The sequence below is a fragment of the Oncorhynchus mykiss genome, chromosome 6, assembly GCF_057628025.1.
Source record: "Oncorhynchus mykiss isolate SJ-2025 chromosome 6, ASM5762802v1, whole genome shotgun sequence".
Classification (NCBI taxonomy): Eukaryota; Metazoa; Chordata; class Actinopteri; order Salmoniformes; family Salmonidae; genus Oncorhynchus; species Oncorhynchus mykiss.
Window position 1 is genome coordinate 4,202,501 of NC_143027.1, and position 27,500 is coordinate 4,230,000.

Consider the following 27,500-nt stretch of genomic DNA (forward strand, 5'->3'; position numbering starts at 1 on the left):
GTACAGCCCCATAAATGTTTTATAGGACTTGGCCTCATCTCAGCGTATTCATTACTAATAAGTCTGTAAAATGGGAGCGGCTAGGTACTTTGCCTGCCGCACTGGACTGGCTGTATGCTCCCTGGCCATTAACTGGCAAGGTCAGAGATGTTACTGCTATTGGGCATTGGTTCCCATGTAGCCCACCCCTTCAATGGCAACTTATCATTAGGACTCTGGACTTGCAAATCTTCTCAAGTACCCCCCTGTGGATAGACGTACACAATACAGACCACTGGGGGATAAACACTGCTTTAGTGGGGGTCATGAGCTCCAGACCAGTACAGACCACTGGGGGATAAACACTGCTTTAGAGGGGGTCATGAGCTCCAGACCAGTACAGACCACTGGGTCAGAAACACTGCTTTAGAGGGGGTCATGAGCTCAAGACCTGTACAGACCACTGGGGGATAAACACTGCTTTAGAGGGGGTCATGAGCTCCAGACCAGTACAGACCACTGGGGGATAAACACTGCTTTAGAGGGGGTCATGAGCTCCAGACCAGTACAGACCACTGGGTCAGAAACACTGCTTTAGAGGGGGTCATGAGCTCCAGACCAGTACAGACCACTGGGGGATAAACACTGCTTTAGAGGGGGTCATGAGCTCTAGACCAGTACAGACCACTGGGGGATAAACGCTGCCTTAGAGGGGGTCATGAGCTTCAGACCAGTACAGACCACTGGGGGATAAACACTGCTATAGTGGGGGTCATGAGCTCCAGACCAGTACAGACCACTGGGGGATAAACACTGCTTGAGAGGGGGTCATGAGCTCCAGACCAGTACAGACCACTGGGGGATAAACACTGCTTTAGAGGGGGTCATGAGCTCCAGACCAGTACAGACCACTGGGGGATAAACACTGCTTTAGTGGGGGTCATGAGCTCCAGACCAGTACAGACCACTGGGTCAGAAACACTGCTTTAGAGGGGGTAATGAGCTCCAGACCAGTACAGACCACTGGGGGATAAACACTGCTTTAGAGGGGGTCATGAGCTCCAGACCAGTACAGACCACTGGGTCAGAAACACTGCTTTAGTGGGGGTCATGAGCTCCAGACCAGTACAGACCACTGGGGGATAAACACTGCTTTAGAGGGGGTCATGAGCTCCAGACCAGTACAGACCACTGGGTCAGAAACACTGCTTTAGAGGGGGTCATGAACTCCAGACCAGTACAGACCACTGGGGGATAAACACTGCTTTAGAGGGGTCATGAGCTCCAGACCAGTACAGACCACTGGGTCAGAAACACTGCTTTAGAGGGGGTCATGAACTCCAGACCAGTACAGACCACTGGGGGATAAACACTGCTTTAGTGGGGGTCATGAGCTCCAGACCAGTACAGACCACTGGGTCAGAAACACTGCTTTAGTGGGGGTCATGAACTCCAGACCAGTACAGACCACTGGGGGATAAACACTGCTTTGGTGGGGGTCATGAGCTCCAGACCAGTACAGACCACTGGGGGATAAACACTGCTTTAGAGGGGGTCATGAGCTCCAGACCAGTACAGACCACTGGGTCAGAAACACTGCTTTAGTGGGGGTCATGAGCTCCAGACCAGTACAGACCACTGGGGGATAAACACTGCTTTAGTGGGGGTCATGAGCTCCAGACCAGTACAGACCACTGGGGGATAAACACTGCTTTAGAGGGGGTCATTAGCTCCAGACCAGTACAGACCACTGGGTCAGAAACACTGCTTTAGAGGGGGTCATGAGCTCCAGACCAGTACAGACCACTGCCCTCTTTGAGTAATCACTGTCCATTCCCAAAGTAGTGCACCCTATTCCCTATAGACCATGGTCTAAAGTAGTGCACCCTATTCCCTATAGACTCTGGTCTAATATAGTGCACCCTATTCCCTATAGGTCCTGGTCTAAAGTAGTGCACCCTATTCCCTATAGACCATGGTCTAAAGTAGTGCACCCTATTCCCTATAGACCATGGTCTAAAGTAGTGCACCCTATTTCCTATAGACTCTGGTCTAATATAGTGCACCCTATTCCCTATAGGTCCTGGTCTAAAGTAGTGCACCTTTTTCCGTATAGACCCTGGTCTAAAGTAGTGCACCCTATTCCCTATAGGTCCTGGTCTAAAGTAGTGCACCCTATTCCCTATAGACCCTGGTCTAAAGTAGAGTACCCTTTTCCCTATAGGCCCTGGTCTAAAGTAGTGCACCCTATTCCCTATAGGCCCTGGTCTAAAGTAGTGCACTATGCTTTTCCATAGCTCTATGGGCCCTGGTCTAAAGTAGTGCACTAGATATAGGTAATAGGTCCCACCCACACCAAGTGGCTGGGACTTCAATCCCCTGCCCAAAGTTAAACTCCAAAGAGCCAGATAGTACAACATAATACATTCTGTCTCCATGGGTAGTCCTCGTACGGATGCAGAGACAGACAACTGGATGACAAAGCCAAGAACACCTAACCAAGCATATAACACCTAACCAAGCGTATAATGAACTGTGTTGGCACGCAGCCTGAACTAGAATAGCAATGAGCACAGAAACATAAACACGGAGGAGATGTCTGAGACATTTTTTTCTTTATTTGTCCGTAGTCCCTGACGAAGGCCATGTAAAAACACATCAGAGTTTGAAAGATGTTGTCTATTGAACATGGCATTATAATAAAGACCCTTTTAAACTACAGTGGGGCACCATCATTTGCAAATAAATTAATTAAAAATCCTACAATGTGATTTTCTGGATTTCTTTTCCCTCATTTTGTCTGTCATAGTTGAAGTGTACCTATGATGAAAATTACAGGCCCCTCTCATCTTTTTGAGTAGGAGAACTTGCACAATTGGTGGCTGACTAAATACTTTATTGCCCCACTGTAAATGAGTTTTCTCCTTTTGATTTGATTTTCAGGTGGTTGATAAAACATCATTATGGGTACAGTGATATGATATGTGAATCACTTGAAACGCAAGTAATTGGTTTTCAGGTGGTTGATAAAACAGCAGTTATCATTATGGGTACAGTGATATGAAATGTGAATCACTTGAAACGCAGGTAATTGGTTTTCAGGTGGTTGATAAAACAGCAGTCATCATTATGGGTACAGTGATATGGTATGTGAACAGGTAATTGGTTTTCAGGTGGTTGATAAAACAGCAGTCATCATTATGGGTACAGTGATATGGTATGTGAATCACTTGAAACACAGGTAATTGGTTTTCAGGTAATTGGTTTTCAGGTAATTGGTTTTCAGGTAATTGGTTTTCAGGTAATTGGTTTTCAGGTAATTGGTTTTCAGGTAATTGGTATTCAGGTAATTGGTATTCAGGTAATTGGTATTCAGGTAATTGGTATTCAGGTAATTGGTATTCAGGTAATTGGTATTCAGGTAATTGGTAATTCAGGGAATTGGTATTCAGGTAATTGGTATTCAGGTAATTGGTTTTCAGGTAATTGGTTTTCAGGTAATTGGTTTTCAGGTAATTGGTTTTCAGGTAATTGGTATTCAGGTAATTGGTATTCAGGTAATTGGTATTCAGGTAATTGGTATTCAGGTAATTGGTATTTGGTTCATTCAACTGAATATAAATCAGATGTTTTTTCTTCTCCCCTTTCAGCCCACAATCTTTGGGACGTTGACCAATGAGAACCCAATATATGACAACAAAAGGGTGAGTCACTTCCTCCTTAACTTCATTCTGATTGGCTGTGATAAAACGGCGGGCTTCCTTCTGATTGGCTGTGATAAAACGGCGGGCTTCCTTCTGATCGGCCCGTGATTACAGGTACAACACTCAAAGTCACAAGTCACATTAATTCAGATATTTTCAATTATTATATTTTCATTTCTTATTTTCACTTCATATTTTCATTTCATATTTTCATTTCATATTCAAATTTCGTATTTTCGTTTCATATTTTCATTTCATATTCTAATTTCATATTTTAATTTCATATTCTAATTTCATATTTTCACATCATATTCTAATTTCATATTTTCTTGTACTGTCACTTGACAGAACAAAAGACCAATCAGAGAAATGCATCCAAAGATAAGGAACAGAGGGCCTCCCTAAGGCACTGCATCGCAGTACTAGCAGTGCCACCAGAGACTCTGGGATCGAGCCCAGGCTCTGTCTCAGCCGGCTGCGACTGGGAGGTCCGTGGGGCGACGCACAATTGGCCCAGTGTCGACCGGGTTAGGGAGGGATTGGCCGGTAGGGATATCCTTGTCTCATCGCACACTAGCGACTCCTGTGGCGGGCCGGGCGCAGTGCACGTTGACCACGTGGCTAGGTGTACGGTGTTTCCTCCGACACATTGGTGCAGCTGGCTTCCCGGGTTGGTTGCGTGCTGTGTTAAGAAGCAGTGCGGCTTGGTTGGGTTGTGTTTCGGAGGACGCATGGCTTTCAACCTTCGTCTCTCCCGAGCCCGTACGGGAGTTGTAGCGATGAATACAAAATCTAAAATAAAAAAGATAAGGAACAACAGTTTAGTAATATTTGCTATGCAAGGAAAATAAACACAAAAGGCTCCCTTCCAACTCATCCCCCCCAACCCCCTCAGTCCCCATCCACCCACCTCAACTAAAGTTGTCAATGTGGAGGCTTGGTGTGTTTGAACCATGATAGTTTGTTGGTGATGTGGTCAACAAGGATCTTGAAACTCTCAAACTTGCTCCAATACAGCCCCGTCGATGTGAAGAGGACATGTTCGGCCCTCCTTTTGCTGTAGTCCATGATCGTCTTCTTTGTCTTGCTCACATTGAGGGAGATGTTATCCTGGCACCACACTGACCTCCTCCCTATTGGCTGTCTCATCATTGTCGGTGATTAGGCCTACCACCGTAATGTCGTCAACAAACTTAATGATGGTGTTGGAGTCGTGGTCGGCCACGCCGTCGTGGGTGAACAGGGAGTACTGGAGGGGACTAAGCACACACCCCTGAGGGGCCCCCGTATAGAGGATCAGCATGGCAGATGTTTTATTGCCTACCCTTACCACCTGGGGACGGCCCGTCAGGAAGTACAGGATCCAGTTGCAGAGGGAGGTATTTAGTCCCAGGGTCCTTAGCTTAGTGATGAGCTTTGTGGGCACTATGGTGTTGAACACTGAGCTGTAGTCAATGAACAGCATTCTCACATAGGTTTTCCTTTTGTCCAGATGGGAAAGGGCAGTGTGGAGTGTGAGTGAGATTGCGTCATCTGTGGATCTGTTGGGAGATTGCGTCATCTGTGGATCTGTTGGGGCGGTATGCGAATTGTAGTTGGTCTAGGGTTTCTGGGATGATGGTGTTGTGAGCAATGATCAGCCTTTCAAAGCACTTCATGGCTACAGACGTGAGTGCCACGGGGGTTAGTCATTTAGGCAGGTTACCTTCGTTTCTTAGGCACACGGACTATGGTGGTCTGCTTGAAACATGTAGGTATTACAGTCTCGGTCAAGGAGAGGTTGAAAATGTCAGTGAAGACACTTGCCAGTTGGTCAGCGCATGCTCAGAGTACACGTCCTTGGCCCTGCGGCCTTGTGAATGTTGACCTGTTTAAAGGTGTTGCTCACATCTGCTACAGAGAGCGTGATCACACAGTCGTCCGGAACAGCTGGTGCTCTCATGCATGCTTCAGTGTTGCTTGCCTCAAAGTGAGCATAAAAGGCATTTAGCTCGTCTGGCAGGCTTGTGTCACTGGGCAGCTCGCGGCTTGGTTTCCCTTGGTAGTCTGTAATAGTTTGCCACATCTGAGTGTCAGAGCCAGTGTAGTAGGATTCAATCTTAATCCTGTATTGGCGCTTTGCCTGTTTGATGGTTCATCTGAGGGTATAGTGGGATTTCTTATATGCGTCTGGATTAGTGTCCCGCTCCTTGCAGGGTGGCAGCTCTAGCCTTTAGCTCGGTGTGGATGTTGCCTGTAATCCATGGCTTCTGGTTGGGAAATGTACGTACGGTCACTGTGGGGACGACGTCATCGATGCACTTATTGAAGCCAGTGACTGAGATGGTATACTCCTCAATGCCATTGGATGAATCCCGGAACATATTCCAGTCTGTGCAAAACAGTCCTGTAGCGTAGCATCCGCATCATCTGACCACTTCCATATAGAGAGAGTCACTGGTATCCTGCTTTAGTTTTTGCTTGTAGGCAGGAATCAGGTGGATCGAATTACGGTCAGATTTTCCAAATGGAAGGCGAGGGAAAGCTTTGTACGCATCTCTTTCTGTGGAGTAAAGGTGGTCTAGAATTGTTTTCCCTCTGGTTGCACATGTGACATGCTGGTAGAAATGAGGTAAAATGGATTTAAGTTTGCCTGCATTAAAGTCCCCGGCCACTAGGAGCGCCACTTCTGGATGAGCATTTCCTTGTTTGCTTATGGCCTTAAACAACTCATTGAGTTTGGTCAACAAACAAAATGGCACAATTGATTAGGAGTCTGCAAAACCGCAGCCATCCCCTCTCAGGGCCATTCTTCCATTCCTCCCGTCCCACGCAACAGCCACGGTTGCTTATCAGTCACCCTCCCTCCCACTCTTCCGTCCCCTGAGTCTCCCCTTACATCCCCCCATCCTCCCCACAATGACCAGAGAACCCCCCCACCTCTCCTTCCCTACCACTCCTTCCCCATCACTCCTTCCCCATCACACCTTCTCCATCACACCTTCCCCACCACACCTTCCCCACCACACCTTCCCTACCACACCTTCCCCACCACACCTTCCCACCACACATTCCCCACAACACCATCACTCCTTCCCCATCACACCTTCACCATTACTCCTTCCCCATCACACCTTCCCCAACACACCATCACACCTTCCCCATCACACCTTCCCCATCACACCATCAGACCTTCCCCATCACCCCATCACACCTTCCCAACCACACCATCACACCTTCCCCATCACACCATCATACCATCCCCATCACTCCTTCCCCATCACACCATCCCCATCACACCTTCCCCATCACACCTTTCCCACCACAACTTCCCCATCACACCTTCCCCACCACACCATCCCACCTTCCCCATCACTCCTTCCCCATCACACCTTCCCAACCACATCATCACTCCTTCCCCATCACACCATCACACCTTCCCCATCACACCTTCCCCATCACACCTTCCCCACCACACCATCACTCCTTCCCCATCACACCATCACACCTTCCCCACCACACCTTCCCTACCACACCTTCCCCACCACACCATCCCCATCACACCATCACACCTTCCCCGCCACACCTTCCCCACCACACCTTCCCTACCACACCTTCCCCACCACACCTTCCCACCACACATTCCCCACAACACCATCACTCCTTCCCCATCACACCTTCACCATTACTCCTTCCCCATCACACCTTCCCCATCACTCCTTCCCCACCACTCCTTCCCCATCACACCTTCCCAACCACACCATCACACCTTCCCCATCACACCATCACACCTTCCCCATCACACCTTCCCCATCACACCATCACACCTTCCCCATCACACCATCACACCTTCCCAACCACACCATCACACCTTCCCCATCACACCATCATACCATCCCCATCACTCCTTCCCCATCACACCTTCCCCATCACACTTCCCCACCACAACTTCCCCATCACACCTTCCCAACCACACCATCACACCTTCCCCATCACACCATCACACCTTCCCCATCACACCATCACACCTTCCCCATCACACCATCACACCTTCCCCACCACACCATCCCACCTTCCCCATCACTCCTTCCCCACCACTCCTTCCCCACCACACCACCACTCCTCCCCCACCACAACTTCCCATCACACCTTCCCCACCACACCATCCCACCTTCCCCATCACTCCTTCCCCATCACACCTTCCCAACCACACCATCACTCCTTCCACATCACACCATCACACCTTCCCCATCACACCTTCCCCACCACACCATCACTCCTTCCCCATCACACCATCACACCTTCCCCACCTCTCCTTCCCCACCACAACTTCCCCATCACTCCTTCCCCACCACTCCTTCCCCATCAGTCCTTCCCCATCACTCCTTCCCATCTCTCCTTCCCCACCTCTCCTTCCCCACCTCTCCTCCCCATCACTCCTTCCCATCACACCTTCCCCACCTCTCCTTCCCCACCCCACCTTCCCCATCACACCATCACACCTTCCCCACCTCTCCTTTCCCATCACTCCTTCCCCATCACACCCACCCCATCACTCCTTCCCCATCACACCCACCCCATCACTCCTTCCCCATCACACCTTCCTCATCACACCATCATACAACCCCATCACATCCCTTCCCATCACACCTTCCCCATCACACCGTCCCAGCACACTTTCCCCACCACAACTTCCCATCACACCTTCCCCACCACACCATCCCACCTTCCCCATCACTCCTTCCCCACCACTCCTTCCCCACCACACCACCACTCCTTCCCCACCACAACTTCCCCATCACACCTTCCCCACCACACCATCCCACCTTCCCCATCACTCCGTCCCCATCACACCTTCCAACCACACCATCACTCCTTCCACATCACACCATCACACCTTCCCCATCACACCTTCCCCATCACACCTTCCCCACCACACCATCAATCCTTCCCCATCACACCATCACACCTTCCCCACCACACCTTCCCCACCACACCTTCCCTACCACACCTTCCCCACCACACCTTCCCACCACACATTCCCCACAACACCATCACTCCTTCCCCATCACAACTTCACCATTACTCCTTCCCCATCACACCTTCCCCACCACACCATCACACCTTCCCCATCACTCCTTCCCCACCACTCCTTCCCCATCACACCTTCCCAACCACACCATCACACCTTCCCCATCACACCTTCACACATTCCCCATCACACCTTCCCCATCACACCATCACACCTTCCCCATCACCCCATCACACCTTCCCAACCACACCATCACACCTTCCCCATCACACCATCCCCATCACTCCTTCTCCATCACACCTTCCCCATCACACCTTCCCCATCACACCTTTCCCACCACAACTTCCCCATCACACCTTCCCCACCACACCATCCCACCTTCCCCATCACTCCTTCCCCACCACTCCTTCCCCACCACACCACCACTCCTTCCCCACCACAACTTCCCCATCACACCCTCCCCACCACACCATCCCACCTTCCCCATCACTCCTTCCCCATCACACCTTCCCAACCACATCATCACTCCTTCCCCATCACACCATCACACCTTCCCCATCACACCTTCCCTATCACACCTTCCCCACCACACCATCACTCCTTCCCCATCACACAATCACACCTTCCCCACCACACCTTCCCTACCACACCTTCCCCCAACACACCATCCCCATCACACCATCACACCTTCCCCATCACTCCTTCCCCATCACTCCTTCCCCATCACACCTTCTCCATCACACCTTCCCCACCACACCTTCCCCACCACACCTTCCCTACCACACCTTCCCCACCACACCTTCCCACCACACATTCCCCACAACACCATCACTCCTTCCCCATCACAACTTCACCATTATTCCTTCCCCATCACACCTTCCCCATCACACCTTCCCCATCACTCCTTCCCCACCACTCCTTCCCCATCACACCTTCCCAACCACACCATCACACCTTCCCCATTACACCATCACACCTTCCCCATCAAACCATCCCCATCACACCATCACACCTTCCCCATCACACCATCACACATTCCCAACCACACCATCACACCTTCCCCATCACACCATCATACCACCCCCATCACTCCTTCCCCATCACACCTTCCCCATCACACCTTCCCCATCACACTTTCCCCACCACAACTTCCCCATCACACCTTCCCCACCACTCATCCACCTTCCCCATCACTCCTTCCCCACCACTCCTTCCCCACCACACCACCATTCCTTCCCCACCACAACTCCCCATCACACCTTCCCCACCACACCATCCCACCTTCCCCATCACTCCTTCCCCATCACACCTTCCCAACCACAACCATCACTCCTTCCACATCACACCATCACACCTTCCCCATCACACCTTCCCCACCACACCATCACTCCTTCCCCATCACACCATCACACCTCCCCACCTCTCCTTCCCCACCACAACTTCCCCATCACTCCTTCCCCACAACTCCTTCCCCATCAGTCCTTCCCCATCTCTCCTTCCCATCTCTCCTTCCCCACCTCTCCTTCCCCACCTCTCCTCCCCATCACTCCTTCCCATCACACCTTCCCCACCTCTCCTTCCCCACCCCACCTTCCCCATCACACCATCACACCTTCCCCACCTCTCCTTTCCCATCACTCCTTCCCCATCACACCCACCCCATCACTCCTTCCCCATCACACCCACCCCATCACTCCTTCCCCATCACACCTTCCCCACCACACCTTCCCCACCACACCTTCCCCACCACACCTTCCATACCACACCTTCCCCACCACACATTCCCCACCACACCATCACTCCTTCCCCATCACACCTTCCCCACCACACCATCACACCTTCCCCATCACTCCTTCCCCACCACTCCTTCCCCATCACACCTTCCCCACCACACCATCACACCTTCCCCATCACACCATCATACCTTCCCCATCACACCTTCCCCACCACACCATCACTCCTTCCCCAACACACCTTCCCCACCACAACTTCCCCATCACACCTTCCCCACCACACCATCACACCTTCCCCATCACTCCTTCCCCACCACTCCTTCCCCATCACACCTTCCCCACCACACCATCACACCTTCCCCATCACACCATCATACCTTCCCCATCACACCTTCCCCACCACACCATCACTCCTTCCCCAACACACCTTCCCCACCACAACTTCCCCATCACACCTTCCCCATCACACCATCAATTCCTCCCCCATCACACCATCACTCCTTCCCCATCACACCATCACACCTTCCCCATCACACCTTCCCCATCACACTTCCCCACCACACCATCACTCCTTCCCCACCTCTCCTTCCCCATCACTCCTTTCTATCACACCTTCCCCACCTCTCCTTCCCCACCTCTCATTCCCTACCTCTCCTTCCCTACCACACCTCCCCATCACACCTTCCCCACCACACCATCACTCCTTCCCCACCTCTCCTTCCCCATCTCTCCTTCCCCATCACACCATCCCCTCACTCCTTCCCCACCTCTCATTCCTACCTCTCCTCCCACCACACCTTCCCACCACACATTCCCCACACCACCATCACTCCTTCCCCATCACACCTTCACCATTACTCCTTCCCCATCACACCTTCCCCATCACACCTTCCCCATCACTCCTTCCCACCACTCCTTCTCCATCACACCTTCCCAACCACACCATCACACCTTCCCCATCACACCATCACACCTTCCCCATCACACCTTCCCCATCACACCATCACACCTTCCCCATCACACCATCACACCTTCCCAACCACACCATCACACCTTCCCCATCACACCATCATACCACCCCCATCACTCCTTCCCCATCACACCTTCCCCATCACACCTTCCCATCACACTTTCCCCACCACAACTTCCCCATCACACCTTCCCCACCACTCCTTCCCCACCACACCACCATTCCTTCCCCACCACAACTTCCCCATCACACCTTCCCCACCACACCGTCCCACCTTCCCCATCACTCCTTCCCCATCACACCTTCCCAACCACACCATCACTCCTTCCACATCACACCATCACACCTTCCCCATCACACCTTCCCCACCACACCATCACTCCTTCCCTATCACACCATCACACCTTCCCCACCTCTCCTTCCCCACCACAACTTCCCCATCACTCCTTCCCCACCACTCCTTCCCCATCATCCTTCCCCATCTCTCCTTCCCATCTCTCCTTCCCCCACCTCTCCTTCCCCACCTCTCCTCCCCATCACTCCTTCCCATCACACCTTCCCCACCTCTCCTTCCCCACCCCACCTTCCCCATCACACCATCACACCTTCCCCACCTCTCCTGTCCCATCACTCCTTCCCCATCACACCCACCCCATCACTCCTTCCCCATCACACCCACCCCATCACTCCTTACCCATCACACCTTCCCCACCACACCTTCCCCACCACACCTTCCCCACCACACCTTCCATACCACACCTTCCCCACCACACATTCCCCACCACACCATCACTCCTCCCCATCACACCTTCCCCACCACACCATCACACCTTCCCCATCACTCCTTCCCCACCACTCCTTCCCCATCACACCTTCCCCACCACACCATCACACCTTCCCCATCACACCATCATACCTTCCCCATCACACCTTCCCCACCACACCATCACTCCTTCCCATCACACCTTCCCCACCACAACTTCCCCATCACACCTTCCCCATCACACCATCACTCCTTCCCCATCACACCATCACTCCTTCCCCATCACACCTTCCCCATCACACCTTCCCCACCACACCATCACTCCTTCCCCACCTCTCCTTCCCCATCACTCCTTTCTATCACACCTTCCCCACCTCTCCTTCCCCACCTCTCATTCCCTACCTCTCCTTCCCTACCACACCTCCCCATCACACCTTCCCCACCACACCATCACTCCTTCCCCACCTCTCCTTCCCATCTCTCCTTCCCCATCACACCATCCCCATCACTCCTTCCCCACCTCTCATTCCCTACCTCTCCTTCCCTACCACACCTTCCCCACCACACCATCACACCTTCCCCATCACACCTTCCCCATCACACCTTCCCCACCACACCTTCCCCACCACAACTTCCCTACCACATCTTCCCCACCACACATTCCCCACCACACCATCACTCCTTCCCCATCACACCTTCCCCACCACACCATCACACCTTCCCCATCACTCCTTCCCCACCACTCCTTCCCCATCACACCTTCCCCACCACACCATCACACCTTCCCCATCACACCATCATACCTTCCCCATCACACCTTCCCCACCACACCATCACTCCTTCCCCATCACACCTTCCCCACCACAACTTCCCCATCACACCTTCCCCATCACACCATCACACCTTCCCCACCACACCATCACTCCTTCCCCACCTCTCCTTCCCCATCACTCCTTCCCCATCTCTCCTTCCCCACCTCTCCTTCCCCATCACTCCTTCCCCACCTCTCCTTCCCCACCTCTCCTTCCCACCTCTTCTTCCCCACCTCTCCTTCCCCATCACTCCTTCCCATCACACCTTCCCCACCTCTCCTTCCCCACCTCTCCTCCCCATCACTCCTTCCCATCACACCTTCCCCCACCTCTCCTTCCCCACCCCACCTTCCCCATCACTCCATCACACCTTCCCCACCTCTCCTTTCCCATCACTCCTTCCCCATCACACCTTCCCCATCACACCTCCCCATCACACCTTCCCCACCACACCATCACTCCTTCCCCACCTCTCCTTCCCCATCACTCCTTTCTATCACACCTTCCCCACCTCTCCTTCCCCACCTCTCAGTCCCTACCTCTCCTTCCCTACCACACCTTCCCCATCACACCTTCCCCACCACACCAAAACTCTTTCCCCACCTCTCCTTCCCCATCTCTCCTTCCCCATCACACCATCCCATCACTCCTTCCCCACCTCTCATTCCCTACCTCTCCTTCCCCACCACACCTTCCCACCACAAATTCCCCACAACACCATCACTCCTCCATCCCCATCACCCTTCACCATTACTCCTTCCCCATCACACCTTCCCCATCACACCTTCCCCATCACTCCTTCCCCACCACTCCTTCCCCATCACACCATCCCAACCACACCATCACACCTTCCCCATCACACCATAACACCTTCCCCATCACACCTTCCCCATCACACCATCACACCTTCCCCTCACACCATCACACCTTGCCAACCACACCATCACACCTTCCCCATCACACCATCATACCACCCCCATCATACCACCCCCATCACTCCTTCCCCATCACACCTTCCCCATCACACCTTCCCCATCACACTTTCCCCACCACAACTTCCCCATCACACCTTCCCCACCACACCATCCCACCTTCCCCATCACTCCTTCCCCACCACTCCTTCCCCACCACACCACCACTCCTTCCCCACCACAACTTCCCCATCACACCTTCCCACCACACCATCCCACCTTCCCCATCACTCCTTCACCATCACACCTTCCCCACCTCTCCTTCCCCACCACAACTTCCCCATCACTCCTTCCCCACCACTCCTTCCCCATCAGTCCTTCCCCATCTCTCCTTCCCATCTCTCCTTCCCCACCTCTCCTTCCCCACCTCTCCTCTCCATCACTCCTTCCCATCACACCTTCCCCACCTCTCCTTCCCCACCCCACCTTCCCCATCACACCATCACACCTTCCCCACCTCTCCTTTCCCCATCACTCCTTCCCCATCACACCCACCCCATCACTCCTTCCCCATCACACCCACCCCATCACTCCTTCCCCATCACACCTTCCCACCACACCTCCCCACCACACCTTCCCCACCACACCTTCCATACCACACCTTCCCCACCACACATTCCCCACCACACCATCACTCCTTCCCCATCACACCTTCCCCCACCACACCATCACACCTTCCCCATCACTCCTTCCCCACCACTCCTTCCCCATCACACCTTCCCCACCACACCATCACTCCTTCCCCACCTCTCCTTCCCCATCACTCCTTCCCATCACACCTTCCCCACCTCTCCTTCCCCACCCCACCTTCCCCACACACACCACACACCTTCCCCACCTCTCCTTTCCCATCACTCCTTCCCCATCACACCTTCCCCATCACACCATCACTCCTTCCCCATCACACCATCACTCCTTCCCCATCACACCTTCCCCATCACACCTTCCCCATCACACCTTCCCCACCACACCATCACTCCTTCCCCACCCTCCTTCCCCATCACTCCTTTCTATCACACCTTCCCCACCTCTCCTTCCCCACCTCTCATTCCCTACCTCTCCTTCCCTACCACACCTCCCCATCACACCTTCCCCACCACACCATCACTCTTTCCCACCTCTCCTTCCCCATCTCTCCTTCCCCATCACACCATCCCCATCACTCCTTCCCACCTCTCATTCCCTACCCTCTCCTTCCCCACCACACCTTCCCACCACACATCCCCACAACACCATCACTCCTTCCCCATCACACCTTCACCATTACTCCTTCCCCATCACACCTTCCACATCACACCTTCCCCATCACTCCTTCCCCACCACCCTCCCCATCACAACCATCCCAACCACACCATCACACCTTCCCCATCACACCATAACACCTTCCCCATCACACCTTCCCCATCACACCATCACACCTTCCCCATCACACCATCACACCTTCCCCACCACACCTCACACCTTCCCCATCACACCATCATACCACCCCCATCATACCACCCCCATCACTCCTTCCCCACACACCTTCCCCATCACACCTTCCCCATCACACTTTCCCCCACCACAACTTCCCCATCACACCTTCCCCACCACACCATCCCACCTTCCCCATCACTCCTTCCCCACCACTCCTTCCCCACCACAACTTCCCCATCACACCTTCCCCACCACACCATCCCACCTCCCCCATCACTCCTTCACCATCACACCTTCCCCACCTCTCCTTCCCCATCATCCCTTCCCCATCTCTCCTTCCCATCTCTCCTTCCCCACCTCTCCTTCCCCACCTCTCCTCTCCATCACTCCTTCCCATCACCCCTTCCCCACCTCTCCTTCCCCACCCCACCTTCCCCATCACACCATCACACCTTCCCCACCTCTCCTTTCCCATCACTCCTTCCCCATCACACCCACCCCATCACTCCTTCCCCATCACACCCACCCCATCACTCCTTCCCCATCACACCTTCCCCACCACACCTCCCCACCACACCTTCCCCACCACACCTTCCATACCACACCTTCCCCACCACACATTCCCCACCACACCATCACTCCTTCCCCATCACACCTTCCCCACCACACCATCACACCTTCCCCATCACACCTTCCCATCACACCTTCCCCATCACACCTTCCCCACCACACCATCACTCCTTCCCCACCTCTCCTTCCCCATCACTCCTTTCTATCACACCTTCCCCACCTCTCCTTCCCCACCTCTCATTCCCTACCTCTCCTTCCCTACCACACCTTCCCCATCACACCTTCCCCACCACACCATCACTCTTTCCCCACCTCCTTCCCCACTCTCCTTCCCCATCACCCATCCCCATCACTCCTTCCCCACCTCTCATTCCCTACCTCTCCTTCCCCACCACACCTTCCCACCACACATTCCCCACAACACCATCACTCCTTCCCCATCACAACTTCACCATTACTCCTTCCCCATCACACCTTCCCCATCACACCTTCCCCATCACTCCTTCCCCACCACTCCTTCCCCATCACACCATCCCAACCACACCATCACACCTTCCCCATCACACCATAACACCTTCCCCATCACACCTTCCCCATCACACCATCACACCTTCCCCATCACACCATCACACCTTGCCAACCACACCATCACACCTTCCCCATCACACCATCATACCACCCCCATCATACCACCCCCATCACTCCTTCCCCATCACACCTTCCCCATCACACCTTCCCCATCACACTTTCCCCACCACAACTTCCCCATCACACCTTCCCCACCACACCATCCCACCTTCCCCATCACTCCTTCCCCACCACTCCTTCCCCACCACACCACCACTCCTTCCCCACCACAACTTCCCCATCACACCTTCCCCACCACACCATCCCACCTTCCCCATCACTCCTTCACCATCACACCTTCCCCACCTCTCCTTCCCCACCACAACTTCCCCATCACTCCTTCCCCACCTCTCCTTCCCCATCAGTCCTTCCCCATCTCTCCTTCCCATCTCTCCTTCCCCACCTCTCCTTCCCCACCTCTCCTCTCCATCACTCCTTCCCATCACACCTTCCCCACCTCTCCTTCCCCACCCCACCTTCCCCATCACACCATCACACCTTCCCCACCTCTCCTTTCCCATCACTCCTTCCCCATCACCCCCCCATCACTCCTTCCCCATCACACCCACCCCATCACTCCTTCCCCATCACACCTCCCCACCACACCTTCCCCACCACACCTTCCCCACCACACCTTCCATACCACACCTTCCCCACCACACATTCCCCACCACACCATCACTCCTTCCCCATCACACCTTCCCCACCACACCATCACACCTTCCCCATCACTCCTCCCCACCCTCCTTCCCCATCACACCTTCCCCACCACACCATCACACCTTCCCATCACACCATCATACCTTCCCCATCACACCTTCCCCACCACACCATCACTCCTTCCCCATCACACCTTCCCCACCACAACTTCCCCATCACACCTTCCCCACCACACCATCACTCCTCCCCACCTCTCCTTCCCCATCACTCCTTTCTATCACACCTTCCCCACCTCTCCTTCCCCACCTCTCATTCCCTAACCTCTCTTCCCTACCACACCTTCCCCATCACACCTTCCCCACCACACCATCACTCCTTCCCCACTCTCCTTCCCCATCTCTGCTTCCCCATCACACCATCCCCATCACTCCTTCCCCACCTCTCATTCCCTACCTCCCTTCCCTACCACACCTTCCCCACCACACCATCACACCTTCCCCATCACACCTTCCCCATCACCCCTTCCCCACCACCTTCCCCACCACACCTTCCCCACCACCACTTCCCACCACATCTTCCCCACCACTCCTTCCCCATCACACCTTCCCCACCACACCATCACACCTTCCCCATCACACCATCATACCTTCCCCATCACACCTTCCCTACCACACCATCACTCCTTCCCCATCACACCTTCCCCACCACAACTTCCCCATCACACCTTCCCCATCACACCATCACTCCTTCCCTATCACACCTTCCCACCACACCATCACTCCTTCCCCACCTCTCCTTCCCCATCACTCCTTTCTACCACACCTTCCCCACCTCTCCTTCCCCACCTCTCATTCCCTACCTCTCCTTCCCTACCACACCTTCCCCATCACACCTTCCCCACCACACCATCACTCCTTCCCCACCTCTCCTTCCCCATCTCTCCTTCCCCATCACACCATCCCCATCACTCCTTCCCCACCTCTCATTCCCTACCTCTCCTTCCCTACCACACCTTCCCCACCACACCATCACACCTTCCCCATCACACCTTCCCCATCACACCTTCCCCATCACACCTTCCCCACCACACCTTCCCCACCACAACTTCCCTACCACATCTTCCCCACCACACATTCCCCACCACACCATCACTCCTTCCCCATCACACCTTCCCCACCACACCATCACACCTTCCCCATCACTCCTTCCCCACCACTCCTTCCCCATCACACCTTCCCCACCACACCATCACACCTTCCCCATCACACCATCATACCTTCCCCATCACTCCTTCCCCACCACACCATCACTCCTTCCCCATCACACCTTCCCCACCACAACTTCCCCATCACACCTTCCCCATCACACCATCACACCTTCCCCATCACACCTTCCCCACCACACCATCACTCCTTCCCACCTCTCCTTCCCCATCACTCCTTCCCCATCTCTCCTTCCCCACCTCTCCTTCCCCATCACTCCTTCCCCACCTCTCCTTCCCCACCTCTCCTTCCCCACCTCTTATTCCCCACCTCTCCTTCCCCATCACTCCTTCCCATCACACCTTCCCCATCACTCCTTCCCCACTTCTCCTTCCCCACCTCTCCTTCCCCATCACACCTTCTCCACCTCTCCTTCCCCACCTCTCCTTCCCCATCACTCCTTCCCCATCACTCCTTCCCCATCACTCCTTCCCCACTTCTCCTCCCCACCTCTCCTTCCCCATCACACCTTCCCCATCACTCCTTCCCCATCACTCCTTCCCCACCTCTCCTTCCCCACCTCTCCTTCCCCATCACACCTTCCCCATCACTCCTTCCCCACCTCTCCTTCCCCATCACTGACTAACTGAAAGATGCAGGTGGAGGAGAGGATCAAAGTCCCCTGTTTTTTCTTGTTGTATCCTTGTTCATTAGTATCCTTGTTCATTAGGACAAGTCCTATGAGGTCACGCGTGTCCCATTCTTTACAACAGAAGTGAAATCTGCCTAGATTTCAGTCAGTGTGTCCTTATGTGTGAAGTCACATACCCCCGGGGGATTATGTTAACATATGCCAGACCAACTATAGGCTAGCTAGCTGCTCTTTCTGCTCTCGCTTTTGTAGGGACTGCCTACAAAGTGTTTCGAGGGGAGACGGCATGAGACGAGTCCCAGATGGCACCATATTTCCTGTATAGTGCACTATAAAGAGAATTAGGATACCGTTTGGGACGCAACCCCGGAGTGAGAGCCAGAGGAGAGTTCAGGCACATGATAGCAGTGCACTTTTAAGAGAATAAGGGGGCTATTAGGGATGAGTACCATCCGCAGCCAGAGGAAGCACGGGCACACGATATCACTGCTTGAGGCTTAGCTCCAATGAGCTGTTGGGCCTTTGTGGATTAATTTAATCACAAAAAGTAGTCAAATCCTAATTGATTATTTTGGGATTTCTTTCTTCTCTTGATGTTGTTCTCATCGTAAAGTAAAGCTAGCCCCACGCTCACCTAACTGTGATCTGATCTGGCTGTGTGAAGTGAAACGAGGGCATATGAAGTTCAGTTGGCGCAAAGCTCAACGGCACGAACAAAGATAATAACACTACATGGGTTTTCTATTGCACTTTTTAAGTTACCCAAAGATGCTCGAGTGTCATAAAAACACATCTATCATCATACAACATTTTGACATTTAACAGTGGAGGCTGCTGAGGGGAAGCAGGCTCATAATAATGGCTGGAATGGAGTGAATGGAATGGCATCCACCACTCTGAAACTCTGTGTTTGATGCCATTCCATGAACTCCATTCCAGCCATTACTATGATCCGTCCTCCCCTCAGCAGCCTCCACTGAATTGTAATCATCAGAATATTCACTGTATGTGGTGCATTGTACGATCGTCTCGTCTGTAGTAGGTTTTCAGCCAGCAATGCCATGTTAAAGTGAGTTTTTCCCATCCTCATTTTTCTGTGAATACTCTATCACGGAATGAAATTTGGCACACCGGTTGAGAACTCAATCCCCTAAATGGTCAGGAGATGGCGCCGCGATCCGCTCCCTAGTTTTCTTGCTGGAAGGATGTATAGAAATGTTGCATTCTCCCATAGGTATTCTCTAAGAAGACGTTTAAGAAATTCCACTAAGTTGATTACATATCAGAAGTGCTTTCCGTTTGAATTTCCGGAAAAAAAAGTGTTGATGTAGTTAAAAGAAATATTTTGTCTGCAGTCTTTTACAGCAAATTATGAAGGAAAATGAACTAATTACATGGGTGCTAACAGGCTAATATTTCATTATTGTTGAAAGAGAAAAAGAAAAAGATGGACAGAATTAGGATTATAGATCATACAGTCTCATTCAAAGTGAAAAATGCAACATGTCCTCATTGGAGATCTATCTGTTCTATGTACTGAACTGTGATGCAAAACTGAAACCTACCCCGTCTCTCATCTCTTAGCAACAGTAGCTAGCTAGCCAAATTCATTTTTTGCTTAAATGCGGTGGTACATGCTTTCAGTTTTGTGCGAATGCCGCTGTCTATCCACGGTTTCTGGTTGGGGAAGGTTTAAATAGTCACAGTGGGTACAACATCTCCTATACACTTCCTTATAAACTCGCTCACCAAGTCAGCATATACGTCACCGTTGTTATCTGAGGCTACCTGGAACATATCCCAGTCCACGTGATCGAAGCAATCTTGATGTGTGGAATCCGATTGGTCGGACCAGCATTGGCTAGACCTAAGCACGGGCACTTCCTGTTTTAGTTTCTGCCTATAGGATGTCAGCAACAAATGGAGTCATGGTCAGATTTGCCAAAAGGAGGGCGGAGGAGGGCCTTGTATACATTGCAGAAGTTAGAGTAGCAGTGGTCAAGTGTGTTAAATCGATATGCTGATAGAATTTAAGTAGCCTTGTTCTCAAATTAGCTTTGTTAAAATCCCCAGCTACAATAAATGCAGCCTCAGGATATATGGTTTCCAGTTTGCATAAAGTCTAGTGAAGTTTCTTGATGGCCGTCTTGGTATCCGCTTGCAGGGGGATAAACACGGCTGTGACAATAACCAAGGAGAGTTCTCTTAGGAGATAATATGGTCGGCATTTGATTGTGAGGAATTCTAGGTCAGGTGAACAAAAGGACTTGAGTTCCTGTATGTTGTCACAATTACACCATGAGTCGTTAATCATGAAACACACCCCGCCCTTCTTCTTAGCGGAGAGATGTTTGTTACTGTCGCCGCGATGCACTGAAAATCCCATTGGCTGTATTGACTATGACAGCATGTCCCCAGTTAGCCATGTCTAACTGGGGACATAGAGTATGTTACAATCCCGGATATCTCTTTGGAAAGCAACTCTTGCCCTAATTTCGTCAACTTTGTTAACTGGGGACTGGACATTAGCGAGTAATATACTCGGAAGAGGTGGGTGGTGTGTGTGCCTCCGAAGCCTCACTAGAATACCGCTCCAGCACCCTCTACTCTAGCTGTGTTGTTTTAGGTCAGCTTTTAGAATCAGTTTTTGATCCTTTATATTGGGCAGACAGACCAGTTCCCTGCCTCCTCCAGCTGCCACCTGCCTCCTCCAGTTGGGATCCTTTATATCTGGCAGACAGACCAGTTCCCTACCTCCTCCAGTTTTGATCCTTTATATTGGGCAGACAGACCAGTTCCCTACCTCCTCCCGCTGCCACCCTCCTCCTCCAGTTTTGATCCTTTATATTGGGCAGACAGACCAGTTCCCTACCTCCTCCTGCTGCCACCTGCCTCCTCCTGTATTGATCCTTTATATTGGGCAGACAGACCAGTACCCTACCTCCTCCCACTGCCACCCTCCTCCTCCAGTTGTGATCCTTTATATTGGGCAGACAGACCAGTTCCCTACCTCCTCCCACCTGCCTCCTCCAGTTGTGATCCTTTATATTGGGCAGAAAGACCAGTTCCCTACCTCCTCCCGTGGCCACCTGCCTCCTCCAGTTGTGATCCTTTATATTGGGCAGACAGACCAGTTCCCTACCTCCTCCCACCTGCCTCCTCCAGTTGTGATCCTTTATATTGGGCAGACAGACCAGTTCCCTACCTCCTCCCACCTGCCTCCTCCAGTTTTGATCATTTATATTGGGCAGACAGACCAGTTCCCTACCTCCTCCCGCTACCACCTGCCTCCTCCAGTATTGATCCTTTATATTGGGCAGACAGACCAGTTCCCTACCTCCTCCCGCTACCACCTGCCTCCTCCAGTATTGATCCTTTATATTGGGCAGACAGACCAGTTCCCTACCTCCTCCCGCTACCACCTGCCTCCTCCAGTTTTGATCCTTTATATTGGGCAGACAGACCAGTTCCCTACCTCCTCCCGCTACCACCTGCCTCCTCCAGTATTGATCCTTTATATTGGGCAGGCAGACCAGTTTCCTACCTCCTCCAGTTTTGATCCTTTATATTGGGCAGACAGACCAGTTCCCTACCTCTTCCCGCTACCACCTGCCTCCTCCAGTATTGATCCTTTATATTGGGCAGGCAGACCAGTTCCCTACCTCCTCCAGTTTTGATCCTTTATATTGGGCAGACAGACCAGTTCCCTACCTCCTCCCGCTACCACCTGCCTCCTCCAGTATTGATCCTTTATATTGGGCAGGCAGACCAGTTCCCTACCTCCTCCTCCTACCTCCTCCCGCTGCCACCTGCCTCCTCCATTTTTGGGGCAATGCTGTTGTCAATTGGTTGCACTCTTGGATTGAGCAGACCTTCCCATACAACTCTGAAACCCCCATGAAGGATGTAAATCTACCATCCAATTTACAATATAATTTATTAAGAACAAAATACCCTTTTCAAACATCTTTCCCATATAGCCTCCACATTGACTCTGTACCGTAATACCCTGTATATAGTCCCCACATTGACTCTGTACCGGTACCCCCTGTATATATCCTCCACATTGACTCTGTACCGTAATACCCTGTATATAGTCCCCACATTGACTCTGTACCGGTACCCCCTGTATATATCCTCCACATTGACTCTGTACCGTAATACCCTGTATATAGCCTCCACATTGACTCTGTACCGTAATACCCTGTATATACCCTCCACATTGACTTTGTACCGTAATACCCTGTATATAGCCTCCACATTGACTCTGTACCGTAACACCCTGTATATAGTCCCCACATTGACTCTGTACCGTAACACCCTGTATATAGCCTCCACATTGACTCTGTACTGGTACCCCCTGTATATAGACTCCACATTGACTCTGTACCGTAACACCCTGTATATAGCCTCCACATTGACTCTGTACCTGTACCCCCTGTATATAGCCTCCACATTGACTCTGTACCGTAACACCCTGTATATAGCCTCCACACTGACTCTGTACCGTAACACCCTGTATATAGCCTCCACACTGACTCTGTACCGTAACACCCTGTATATAGCCTCCACATTGACTCTGTACCGGTACCCCCTGTATATAGCCTCCACATTGACTCTGTACCGTAACACCCTGTATATAGCCTCCACATTGACTCTGTACCGTAACACCCTGTATATAGCCTCCACATTGACTCTGTACCGTAACACCCTGTATATAGCCTCCACATTGACTCTGTACCGTAACACCCTGTATATAGCCTCCACATTGACTCTGTACCGTAATACCCTGTATATAGCCTCCACATTGACTCTGTACCGTACTACCCTGTATATATCCTCCACATTGACTCTGTACCGTAACACCCCGTATATAGCCTCCACATTGACTCTGTACTGGTACCCCCTGTATATAGCCTCCACATTCACTCTGTACCGTAATACCCTGTATATAGCCTCCACATTGACTCTGTACCGTAATACCCTGTATATAGCCTCCACATTGACTCTGTACCGTAATACCCTGTATATAGCCTCCACATTGACTCTGTACCGTAACACCCTGTATATAGCCTCCACATTGACTCTGTACCGTAACACCCTGTATATAGCCTCCACATTGACTCTGTACCGTAACACCCTGTATATAGCCTCCACATTGACTCTGTTCCGTAATACCCTGTATATAGCCTCCACATTGACTCTGTACCGGTACCCCCTGTATATAGCCTCCACATTGACTCTGTACCAGTACCCCCTGTATATAGCCTCCACATTGACTCTGTACTGGTACCCCCTGTATATAGTCTCCACATTGACTCTGTACCTTAATACCCTGTATATAGCCTCCACATTGACTCTGTACTGGTACCCCCTGTATATAGTCTCCACATTGACTCTGTATCGGTTCCCCCTGTATATAGACTCCACATTGTGTTACTTGTTTTTTTTAAGTAAAAAAAAAAAAACTTTTGTTTATTTAGTAAATAAATTCCTAACTCTATTTTCTGAACTGCATTGTGGGTTAATGTCTTGTAAAAGTCAGCATTTCACGTTAAGGTCTACACCTGTTTTATTCTTATTTATTCTTATGATTATAATACAGTCATCAGTACTATTCATATAGGATTATAATACAGTCATCAGTACTATTCATATAGGATTATAATACAGTCATCAGTACTATTCATATAGGATTATAATACAGTCATCAGTACTATTCATATAGGATTATAATACAGTCATCAGTACTGTGACACCATGAAATACTGCCTAATCAGGCAGGGAGGGGACACCATGAAATACTGCCTAATCAGGTAGGGAGGGGACACCATGAAATACTGCCTAATCAGGTAGGGAGGGGACACCATGAAATACTGCCTAATCAGGCAGGGAGGGGACACCATGAAATACTGCCTAATCAGGTAGGGAGAGGACACCATGAAATACTGCCTAATCAGGTAGGGAGAGGACACCATGAAATACTGCCTAATCAGGCAGGGAGGGGACACCATGAAATACTGCCTAATCAGGTAGGGAGAGGACACCATGAAATACTGCCTAATCAGGTAGGGAGGGGACACTATGAAAGTGCCTAATCAGCTCTGTGCAAAGCTCTCTCCAATTCTACACCAGCTGTCTCCCTGAAACAAATGGTTGTTTTTTTCTTTATGTGAAGGCAGCAGTGTAAAGCAAACTCTTCGCCTCGTAAAACTGAGAGAATGACCTTCCTGTTTGAGTGCGTCACAAAGGCACCCTATTCCCTATGTGCCCTGGTCAAAAGTAGTGCACTACGTTGGGAAAAGGGGGGCATTTGGGACTTCGCTTTTGTCTTCTGACTCGTGGGGTGTCAGAAGGGTGTGTGTGTGTGTGTGTGTGTGTGTGTGTGTGAAAGACTGCCTAGGCAGTGTGACCAGTGTTATGGATGGCTTATTATGGCCTAGACAACTCCAGATGAGTTTTCACTGCTTCTCTTCAACAGAACCGACTCCAGAACCGACTCCAGAACCAACCAAAGTCTGTAAATGTGCGTGCATGATCTGGCTAGCAGCACAGCTGACTGGCTGGGCGTTTGCAATCTGTACATCTCTGAGATATGTGTGTGTGTTTGGCCGTGTGTATCTGAGTAGATGTTGCTTTGTTTAGACTGAAATGGCAAGTACACTTCTTGGTCTGGAAAGCATCAGAAATCAATGAACACGATCGCCCAACTCTTCAACAGGGGTGAGGGAAGGTACTCATCCTAATGATTCTACCCTGAATGGTTTGGATTTATATCAAGCCCTCTGCAACAGGATCACCATCATCTGCCTGGAAATCAAACACTTCCTGTAGAGCTTGGTCACCACTCCCTAAAGCCACACAGACCCAGGCCTCCTCAGAACTGACCAAGGACGTGATGAACGGGTCTCCATTCTTCAGTCCAGTACAATGTGATGATTGAGACAATGTGATGAATACCGCCATGTTCCTCCCCCTCTCAACGCAATCTCAGACGAAAACAAGGACTGTCATCGGGACGTTTGCTCAATGGTCTTGGTGCTAAATGTTCTGCGTCAGTGAGGGAGGAATCTGTCTGGAAATCAAACACTTCCTGTAGAGTTTGGTCACCACTCCCTAAAGCCACACAAGACCCAGGCCTCCTCAGAACTGACGAAGGACGTGATGAACGGGTCTCCATTCTTCAGTCCAGTACAACATGCAAAACATGTCATCTAAATGTGAAGTTATGAACTAAAACCCAGTGATCTGGGTTATGTAAACAGACCTTCAGCAAAATCATAGAGATCCTGTTAAATTCATATTATTATTACTATTATAATTAGTATATTTATTAATGGTTATTATGATTATTATTGTTATTATTATTATTATTATTATTATTATTATTACTATTGTTATTAGTGATATTGTTATTATTATTATTATTATTATTATAATAATTATTATTGTTTTTATTATTACTATTGTTGTTATTATTACTATTGTTATTATTGTTATTATAGTTATTGTTATTATTCTTATTATTCTTATTATTATTGTTAGTATCATTATTATTATTATTAGTATCATTATTATTATTAGTAGTATCATTATTATTACTATTTTTGTTATCATTATTGTTATTAGTACTATTATTATAATTATTATTGTTATTATTATTATTATTAGTAGTTGTAGGAGTGTTATTATTCGTGTTATTATTATTATTGTTATTGTTAGTATTATTATTATTGTTATTATTATTATTATTATTATTATTGTTATTATCATTACTATTATCATTGTTATTATTATTATTATTAGTAGTAGTATTATTCGTGTTATTATTATTATTATCATTACTATTATCATTGTTATTGTTATTATTATTATTATAATATTGTATTCTAATACCAGAACGGTTGTGATGCAACAACAGTGGCTTTCATGACGCCAACAATGGTCTACTGGCACACACAAATGCACGAATATCCACTTCTAAGGTCTCCGGATGCCCTTGCGTATTCGGCAGAGTGGTTTGTTTTCTTTCATCCAAGGATGTCAGGAGGTCAAGAGGTCAGGATTGATTATCTTTTCAGATCGACGACTGGGATTGCACAATAGAGGAAGTGGTTCACTTCGCTGAGTTAAGGGGTGCTGAGTTTCTTCTGACTTCGTCCACTTGGTATTGTAGGAAAGTGAGATCAAAGGAGAAGCCTGTACGATCCATTCCAGGGATACCCTATTCCATTTCCCGGAGGACCGAAACACTCCTGGTTTTCATCCTCTAATCCTCTATCCTCTAATCCTCTATCCTCTAAAAGGAGATACTAGTTCAGACCTGGGACACCAGGCGAGTGGAATTGACCCCCCCCCCCCCCTCCCCTCAGGGACCAGAATTGGGCAGTCCTAAAATCTATTCAGTCTGGCCGTTAACAGCCCACAGAT

At 50.7% G+C, this 27,500-nt stretch overlaps 1 protein-coding gene across 2 annotated transcripts in view; it reads left to right on the top strand.

Annotated features, from left to right (window-relative positions):
• Positions 1-27,500, top strand: part of LOC110511702 (ras-GEF domain-containing family member 1B-A) — a 167,638-nt gene that overhangs the window by 46,725 nt on the left and 93,413 nt on the right. For both annotated transcript variants that reach the window (XM_036979229.2, XM_090236863.1), the window contains one exon: positions 3,630-3,683. In XM_036979229.2, coding sequence (XP_036835124.2) covers positions 3,630-3,683 — 54 coding nt within the window. The remainder of the gene's footprint in view (positions 1-3,629; positions 3,684-27,500) is intronic.